The sequence below is a fragment of the Rhagoletis pomonella genome, unplaced genomic scaffold (assembly GCF_013731165.1).
Source record: "Rhagoletis pomonella isolate Grant_MI unplaced genomic scaffold, Rhpom_1.0 Rhpom_scaffold_00006, whole genome shotgun sequence".
In the NCBI taxonomy this organism is placed as follows: Eukaryota; Metazoa; Arthropoda; class Insecta; order Diptera; family Tephritidae; genus Rhagoletis; species Rhagoletis pomonella.
The window spans coordinates 60853225-60863528 of record NW_023458560.1 but is presented as its reverse complement, the minus strand read 5'-3'; the positions used below and the strand labels follow the sequence as shown (position 1 = coordinate 60863528).

The window sequence follows — 10304 nt, the reverse complement described above, 5'->3', positions numbered from 1 at the left end:
TAGATATGCGGTACTTGTTATTGTAATTATTATTATTGTTGTTGTAATTGCTGCTGCCTACTGTTATTATAATTATTTTCGTTATGATTGTTATTATTGTGTGCTTGTTCTGTGAACAAAGCAAAAAATATTCGCTTGCAAAATACAGACTTAGTTACACACACAAATACATATTTCTTTCCCAACCTACCGGTAAATTTTACATAAAATGTTTCATCTCTTCATTGACAGCCATAATTGCTGGTTTTTGTTGTTGCTGCTGCTGCTGCTGCTGCTGCATACTTGGTTTTGTAATGTGTGCCTGACAGGATGACATCCTGCCGCGTGAACGCACGCAATTTCATTTTATCCTTTAACGGGACGCATTCAATTTAGTTGCATACATACGAACACCAGCATACACACATATGTATGTATATAAATGTACATAAAACACTCTAAACATGCCTAGAGAGTAAATGAGTAGTCGAATGAATGAATAGATGGATGGCTTGCTGCATTGTTTTATATGTATGTATGTATGTACGTAGATGGATGAGAATGGGTGGATAGACGGATGGTTGGTAGGCTATGGTGTGGTGGATAATGTAAACACCTTCAAATGCATATTAATATACACACTTGTGTTTGTAGATATGTATGCAGTTGCTTTCGCAAGCCTTGCCGCGTTCGATGGCTTATGGCGGAGCATTTGTTGCAAACCACCTATTCACTCACGGCGAAGGTGGCGCGCCATCACTGAAATCACTAACTTGACTTAGCTGTGCAAATGGAACAATCACCATACATACATACATACATTCGTGTATATATGTCTGTATGTATGTAGCACATAATTAAAAAAAGTGTGTTCCGCAACGTGGAGTGGCGTTCATCACCATCAATTTTTTGTTCATTAATGCGTTTGTTTGTGCGTGAGTGTGTGTGTTCGTTGAAAATCAATCCATCAAAAGCTTTTCGTTAAGATGTCCTTTTAGAAAATTAATTAAAAATTCGTTCGTTGGCGCATAAGTACTCCAGTAAGTTGTTGTAATTAAAACGCATTTCAGTGAAAGAATATTTACGCACAAGCGATAAGTGTGGGAAATTTCAAATTTTTGATTTATGTGTACATACATACATACATACAAATACATACTTATATTCGCAATTAGGTGAATACTACTCCTACACCAATACGTATTTTATAAGAAACCCGACTGTTTTATGCTGAATAGGTACCTTATTTTTTTTTTGCTTCCGACGTCTGAAAAAATGCGCCATTGACATTGCAAGTGTGAAATATTGAAAATAGAAGATTTATAAAATGCACAGCACATTCAATTAACTAAGAGGTTATGACTGAATAAATTTTGCTAAATGGAACGGAAGTATCTCGTAAGGTATTTAGTTCCCTTAGTCGGGAATTTGACTCAAACCAATAAAAAGTAGATTTTTGTCTTTGTCAAGATAACCACTAATGGTAACGATAATTAGTGATGCTAATGGTATGATAATGGTAAGAACAATTAGTATTTATAATGGTAATGTTAATGGTAATTGGTAATGGTAATCGTAATGGCAAGAGTAACAGTAATGATAACGGTGGTAATAATAATACTAATGATGATGGTAATGTTAATTGGTAATGGAGTAAGTAATTGGTATTGGTAAAGGTTGTAGTAATGAAATTGGTAATGAAAAAGGTAACGGTAATGGATTACAAAATCAATGGATGTGAATTGGATTACTTGATTTTTGCATGCAGACTACACACGAGACACACGTTGGAGCAACGTGTTGAGGCAACCTGTTTTTCTTGTTCAAAAGACACGGAGCAATCGTTGCGACAACTCCAGTAGTGTGCGCTCAGTTATGAAATGAAAATATGGACGAAAAGTTTAGTTTTTGCGAAAACACCTTTTAATTTTTTACACTCGAGGGAACCAGCGCAAAATATCAAAATATTTTGAATCTTCGGGCGACGGTTACGGCAATACGTATTTCAAAGAGCAATGGAGACACACACGAGGCAACGATCAACGAAACAACATGACTTGGTTACTTCAACGGTTGCCTCTTGTGTAGTCAGCCCACGATGTAGAGAACAAAGGTGGCGCCCATCTCGGTACCGCTATTCCGCTCACAGTGAATTTGACGTCACACTTGTGCAACTTGTTTTTACGTTTTACTTAAACATTTTTTTCTTCTTCTTCCATTCTTGCGCGCGTTTTGGCATTTCTATCTCGCAAATTCGCCAGTGTGACGTTACAATTCACAAAAATTCTCTCTGATGGGCGCAGTCTTGTATTCTATCATTCTTGTAGTCAGTATAATATTTTTTCTTTATTTTTTGCTGACATTAAGAGCACAATTTACGTATGGGGAAGAAAATGCATAGCGTCGCCAACAAAAAAAAAAAAATATATTAAAAAGTAGAACTTTCGCTGATTATGCTAAAATTTAATATGTTGTAAAACTGCATATCTAAAATTTGGCTAAAATTAAAAAAAAAACTTAATTTTGCTGAGGTTTTTTATAACATTTCAAACTTTTCTAATGCAATTTTTTTTCATTTTGCGGGAAACCTACAACACCATGTTCGGATAGACAACCAAAACACTTTGAAAACGAGTTTTTTGGATTGTGGGCTGAAGGCTGTTTTACAGTTTTTCCCCAAAAACAAAACTAAAATCTTTTTCTTTCATTTTTAACCGACTTCAAAAAAGGAGAAGGTTATCAATTCGTCGGAATATTTTTTTTTGTATCTTACCGCATAACTTTGGACCACGTAAATCGATTTCTATAATTCCTTTTTTGAAGGAAAGGTACCAGAGTTTGTGCGATACTAATTTTATTTAGATCCGATAATTGGATCTTTAACGGTATTCTTAAATTTTTATACATAAATATTAGAATTAAAGTCGGTTTTATTTTTTGCTTAAAAATTAATTGTCAATTATAATTTTTTCTTTTTTGATATTTTTTTTTTAACTAAGCGGAGCCATATTTTTTTAATATCATTAAATTTTTGGAAACTAATTTTATTAATTTTCTCTTTTTACCTTACCTATAACAATATTTTTTAATAAATCAAATGTTTTGCCAAGCAAAAATACTGTGTTACTCAACAGCAAGAACCTCACTAAAAACGAAATTTTTAAGATTTTCTTATTTTTAGAGAAAATTAGAGTTGATAACTGAAAGAGTTGAAAAGTTATATGTATATGTAGAGTCCAAGATCAGAGAGGTTTAATTTTTGTAAAAATTTTCTTATTTTTAGAAAAATTTACAGCTGTCAATATTTCTATTTGTCATAATATTTGCGATCAGCGTGTCTCAAAAGTTAAGAAGTGGCATCTTAAAAAAGATCTTTTTATTGTTACGATTATCCTTGAAACCTCGTAGATTTCTCAAGTCTTTCGGATTCGTTTTACTGGATTGTTAAATAAACGTTAAAATTACAGTAAAACTAACTTAATTGTACAACAAACACTTCAAAATACTTGTTAAGGCAATTAAAACACTTTACCATACTTGCTAGGGCAATTGATCTCTTTACTCGTCGCTTTCTGTTTTACAACTGAACATTCTAACATTTTCTCGTTGCAGCCAACTGTCAAAGTTTTAATTTGGCATACAATGCGTGACTGGCGTATACAAAATCCTAATCAGGAGTATTTTCAAAACTATTTTGTTATTTTTAAAGAAATGACAGTTGAATTGACAGCTGTCAACTATAAATTTAATGGCATATTCAGATTTGGGATGACAGTAACACTACGATCCTACAGTTTTATTAAAATCGTAACAGTTGCTCTAATAGTATTTCCGGTAAAAATGGCCTCTCCGACCACTGTGTGCCGGTAATAACTCTTACTGCAGATCTGTTAAGGTTTAAACGATCTTCCGTCTTTTCTCCATTTAATCGCAGTCAGAATAACCTAATGACCCTCAGAATTATCTCGTTCGATCCACTAGTTATTTGTGACGGTTATAGTGTATTTATCTGTATTCATGCATTGTATTATGATCACTAACAGCCAGTTTCACCAAACTATTTAAGTAGAAATTAACTTTAATTTAATTTTGTATTTAATTCTCATTTAAATAATTTTCAGTTTCAATAAACTATTTATTTAAGTGAGTAAAAAGTGGTTGTAAAACAGACTAGGCCAGCGAAAGCTTGCATTTGTACTGAGAGCTTTTGAAAGCTTTGGCACGCTGTGTTGTAAAAGCAGGGCTGGTATACAAGTAAGCAGCAGATACACAATGATCAGGTGATTAAACGTGTAACACCTCTGAGTGTGGTTGTTCTGATTTAATTTTTATTTAAGTGAAGAGCATAGGTCACTTAAATCAAAATTAAAATTGATTGGTGAAACCAAAAATTCGAAAATTAAAGTAATTTTTACTTAAATAATTTGGTGAAACTGGCTGTAAATGTTGTTTTTAAAGCGCTGTTTGCATCTCAGAGCCATACCACATCATCGGCTGTCTCGTTTTCTTCTGAATTGCTATGCATGTCCGAGAACCCGATGAACCGAGAACCTGTTCATTGTTGAATACCAATTCAAAATCATTTAAAATTGTCATTATGTAATTTCCAAATTCTTAAATTTCTGTCAAAGAACTAATTCCATAAATTTTTCTTACGAAATCCAGCATTATACGGAAAATATAAACAACGAGTAAAATTACCACTCGCGCTATACAAATGTTAAGCTATTCAAGACTTGGGCGTTTCATCCGGCTTTTGCGTAACTTCTCGACCACAAAAAAGGTAAAATGTAAAATTGCTTACCATTTTATTGCATCATCAGTTCTTTATTCCATTGCAAAATAGAATGACTTCAAAGTAACTTTGATTGGTTGCTGTGGTGGCATTGGACAACCCTTGGCGCTGCTTTTGAAACGTCATGAATTAATATCCACATTGGCCCTTTACGATCTGGCTAAGACACCGGGCGTGCATACCGATCTGTCGCACATCGATACAAAAGCTTGCTTGGAGGGCTTTCAGTGTCGAGAAAATTTACCACCGGCTTTGGAGAGTGAGTTCAATTCAAGAAGTTTTGCATTTTCTTTAATCTCTCTTTTCCCTCTCTAACTTCACTCAAAAAGATGCCGATGTTGTCATCCTCTCGGCTGGCTTGCCACGCAAACCGGATATGACACGTGATGACCTATTTGTGAAAAACATAGACATTGTATTGGAAATTGCTGCCGCAATCGGTGAACATTGTCCAAAAGCTTTGTTTGGCATTATCACAAATCCTGTTAACTCGTGCGTACCAGCGGCAGCGGAAATCCTCAAGCAGGTGTGTTTAGTTTTTGAAATGCCTCATTTGTATCTCCATTAACTTGTCTTTCTTGTCGTGTCTTTCATTGCATTATAGAAAAATTCTTTCGATCCCAAACGCCTATTCGGCATAACCACGCTCGATGGGGTGCGTGCACGCACATTCATTGGCCGTATATTAGATGTTGAACCGTGCAAAGTTAATATACCAGTAATTGGCGGTCATTCGGGTGAAACAATTATTCCCGTCATTTCGCAATGCAAGCCGCCACTCAAGTTGGATAAGGAGCAACGCGCCAAGTTGATCAAACAAATACAGGAAGCTGGTACCGATGTAGTTACGGCCAAGTCGCCGGACGGTGGCACTTCAGCGACGCTTTCGATGGCTCATGCGGCTGAAGTATTTACGAACTCGCTGCTGCAAGGCCTAAAAGGCGATTGCCAGCCAGTGCAGTGCTCGTATGTAGCTTCGGATGTAACTGATTGTGCGTACTTCTCGACGCCTTTGCAATTCGGTAAAAATGGTATTGAGAAGAATCTGGGTTTGCCGAAGTTGGATAAGGATGAGGAGGATATGGTTTGCAAGGCTATGGAAATGTTGAAGAATAATATCAAAAAGGGCGTAGATTATGCGAAGAACAACAACGCCAAAATGGATAAGAAGGACAAGAAATGTTGATGCATCGGCTGAAAGGAAGCGTGTGCTGTAATTTTGTGTTCATGGATGTTATGACTATGATATTTTAAAATAAATGATTTTTTGTGCGCTTTTTGTATCATCACAACATATTTTAGTAGAATTTCCGCAATTTTTTTACTATACACACACACACACAAAAACGCCCTAACTCAGAAAACTTTTCAAGAACGGCCTATCTCAGTATTTGATTGAAGAATCCGCTCTATCTTAACATATTTTCAATTGAGATAGGGAATTTTTGAACCAAATTCTGAGATAGAGCGTTCTGCAACCAAATACTGGAGTAGGGCGTTCTTGAAAAGTTTTCTGAGGTAGGGCGTTTTGGAAGCGGCTGCCGAGAAAGGGTGATCTTCCACTCAGCCGTCGATATAGGGTTAGAATTCGTGAAATCAACACAAAAAAAAATTTATGTCTTCATTTTTTGTCGCAATGTAGAAAAAACGATTCCGTTTGACTCTAACAATTGGTTGGGAGTTGGCAGTAAATTGGCAAACTCAACGGAAATTGCACACGCAAATGGTGCAACGGAAATGGTGCAATGGAAATTATGCAACGGAAATGGTTGGGGCTGACACAAGTGCTTCTTGAGTGTATGCACATGGTCTTATTTAATTTAACAAAAACTTGCTAATAAAAGGTTAAAGAATATCACCTAGAAAAAGACCAAGAAAAGGATAAAGGCAAAGGTGAAAATAAAAACAAAAACAAAGATTCGATTCGATTCGATTTTCTAAAGTCAGATTCATTCCCTCAAATATAACAGAGTTTCGTTAAAATCGGTTCATCGCTTAAAAAATTACAGGTTTTTGTTTAAAAAGCAATCGAACATTTCACTTGACAATAACTTTGGTAAAAAAAAAAACAGAAAAAAATCTAAGTTTGGTGAATAATTTTTATGGTCAAACTGAATCGTTTTTTCAACATTGCGACAAAAAATTAAGACATACTTTTTTTGTGTGCTGATTTCACGAATTCTGGCCCTATAGTCAGCATACTATGAACTTGTTTCTAAAGGTTCTCGTGAGAATCTCTCTCATCCGCACCGTGTAAATGCAACGAGAACGGGTATTCATTATCATCCAAGCATTCTCGTGACTACAATATTCTCACCAGTGTAATAAGTGTTGTGTGTGAGAGTTGTTTCACATTCTCACTACTGGTATTTTCAGCTCTCATGTGGGGAATGTTAAGAATTTTCATTCATTTTCATTTAATTTTAGAAAAAATCTGTGTTTGAAGGGCAGATAAATTTTAAAACCTTCTTGAGAAAATTAGAGTAAAGAAAAGAGATATATGCATATTTTTGTATATTTTTTTACTATTCTCCACCCTTTGAGATTGTCGTGGTTCTTGATTCTTTAACTGATTTCAGACCTTATAGTTCACTGGAAAAGTTTTATACAATTTTTTGTAAAGAAAAATTTGGGAGCCTACGGGAATGTTTCATTGTCTTGAAATGTAAAAATTTCGTCACTTTACCTGGCGCTAAAGTTATATGGCCAACCCAGAGCAACTCAGAATCGCATTTTTGAAAACCACATGCTTATTTTAATTTCCAGCTTCATATTTTTTTTGGGGGAAAACTTTTGCTTTCACGACTTTAAAATTGTTCATACAACCATACGTGGTTGCCGGCGTAGTACATAACTCGGCTGCAAAATGTATTCTCGTTGAAGCGTTTAAGGATTTATTTATTATCTGTTGTTGTTCTTTTTTTCTCTTTTGTTGAAAAGCTTGAGAGATGTGCTTTCACTGCATAATGAGCGCTAATATGCTCATGTTGTGTGCATTTATCTACATATACCCGCCCGTACGTATGGATGTACATATGTGTGTATGTATGTATTTATGTGAATAACTATTTAGTGCTGAATTTGACTGTCATCGTCGTAGTGGCACACATCCATCTTGTTACCATGTCCCCTCCATCATCATCGTATCCTCGCCACTACAGTTGCCACGTACAAATATACATACATATGTATGTCCTTCTGTGCAGCAGTGATGTCCTATTTACTTTTGTGTCCCATTTATTTTTTGGGTTATTATAGATTCACACTTTTCCGCTTGTTTGTTAACTTCGCTGGTTGTTGGTGTTGTTGATGCCATTTCCATGCTCTACATTTCGCTTGTATGGATTTGTAGGTTTATAAGCTAAATTTCTTTTTTTTTTTTTTTTGGTTTTTGTTCGTAACATTTTTCAGTTTCCCTTTTTAATGCTTTTCTATGTTTTTATCCGAAAAGTTTGCAAGTTTCAGATTTTTTGCTTTCACTCCCAACGAATTATTTATCTCCAAAAGCATTAAAAATAGATTTGTAGTGGTAGATATAGGCTGAATTTCTTTATTCATTCTGAACGTTTGGAATAAACTTTTTTGTTTACTTATTCTTTAGAACGTTCCTGATGATATGTTAACGTATATTTCAAAAGCATTCTGTTTATTCCGGCTGTGAAATGGGATTATCCGGAATGTATAAAGAAACGCAGCCATAGTATGGGGGCTGTTGTTTGTACTCGATTTGAGTAGGGAAAGTGATGTTGGTTATATGCAACGCCTTAAATTATAAAAGAGAAATGCGGAATTTAGAATTGGTTCATGTAGAATAAGGTAACTTGAGAAATCGTTAAAATTTAGAGAATATAAGTTGGCTGGTTACCCTGGTTATTTTTTAAAATTTCATTTTACTTTTAGATACAGATTAGATATTTTTTCTCCTTTTTTGATTAATTTTCTTCTTTAATTTAGTTTTCTATTAATCTTTAGATTTTATTGTTTTAAAAAGAAAAATTTTTAAGAACTTATTTTATGTTTCCGTTTCTAATTAAATTTTATTTTAAATCCTAGATAATATTATTTTAAAATAGTGTTTTTTGTTTTAATTCCATTTAATTTTTATGAACTTGTTTAATCTATTTTCTTTGTTTTTAATTATTATTTTTACTTTTAAGTGGTTAATTAATGAAAAGAAACATATGTATGTGTGTTTAATATTATTTAATGTGTTTCTTTTTTCAACTAAATATTTTTTTTTCTCAATATATTTTTCTTTAAATATTTACTTTCTTATTGTTAAAAAAATGTACTTTATATAATATATAAATATAATATAAAAATTTATTGTATACATTTTTTTTATTTCATTTAATTTTTAGAAAACTTGTTGCTAAAGGACAAACAGAGTAACACCAACAGCCAATTTCACGAAATCAATTTAAGTGGCAGCCGGTCTCACACGCTATTTAAATGGAAAATGATTTTTTATTTTCTGTCAATTTCCATAAAAATTTCAAAAAATTTAAATAATTTTTCATTAAAATTGCTTTCGTGAAATTGGCTGTAAGACTTCCTCGTTAGCAGATCTTTCAATTAGTCTTACGAAATATAGCAAAGAGTTTTCAGGGTACTTGCTACTATTGACAATTGACTTACGAAAAACTTTTGCTTTCAATTGTCAATTGAGTAAAAACTAAAAATATTGAAATCAAATGAAATTATGATGTGTTTGAGAAAGCTTTACTAAACAATCTTCGAAATGTTGCCACCTATCCAAAATCCGAACACAAAAAAAAGTAAAGCATTTAAAAGTCTTTTTAATTTTTAATGAATTTGGGTGTTAGTTAATATTTTTATAAAGGTATTGAGAAAGTAGGTAATCTGCGTTATGCATATACAGTGGCGGCAGAAATAATAGACTCGCCTTACTTTGAAGAATTTTGGCTACGAATCCATGGTTTATTTTATGTTTAATATTTTTTTATAAAAGCCTGGCTAGCTATACAACAAACACGATATAAATCCCCTTTTCAAACTTTATACAAAATTATAAAAATTCGAAAAATTTTCACCAAATTTTTAAGGCTTTTATTCAGAATTTTTAGAAAAATTTTTGCTTTGCAGCTTTGTAGCCCATTCAATGTTAGCATAATAAAGTGCTAGTTTTAAGTGGCTAGAAAATACCGTTGATTTTTGACAATTTTTTTTTTGTTGACGATACTAGGTATTCTCTTCCATATAAAAAAATTATCGAGCACACCTTGTATGGGCAAAAATGCGTGACACCGTAAGCAAAAAAAAAAAAATTTAAAAAATCAACGGTATTTTGTAGCCAATTGCACTTTATTATACTAAAATTAAATGGGCTACAAAACTGCATACTAACCATTTTTCTAAAAATTCTGAATAAAAAGTTTGAAAATTTGGTGAATATTTGTCGAAGTTTTATAATTTTTGTTCAAAGTTTGAAAAGCGGCTTTATATGATGTTTGTTGCATAACTACCTAGGCTTTTATAAAAAATATTATAAATAAGCCAAGTAAATATA

General features: G+C 33.3%; 1 protein-coding gene across 1 annotated transcript; it reads left to right on the top strand.

The window, feature by feature from the left end:
• Nucleotides 1-1526: 1526 nt before the first annotated feature.
• On the top strand, nucleotides 1527-5977 carry LOC118742010 (malate dehydrogenase, mitochondrial-like). Its single transcript, XM_036473978.1, has 5 exons — nucleotides 1527-1624; nucleotides 4705-4762; nucleotides 4826-5033; nucleotides 5104-5300; nucleotides 5379-5977. Exons 1-5 carry the CDS (start codon nucleotides 1527-1529, stop codon nucleotides 5958-5960), a joined length of 1143 nt encoding a protein of 380 aa, XP_036329871.1. The 3' UTR covers nucleotides 5961-5977.
• Nucleotides 5978-10304: the final 4327 nt, after the last annotated feature.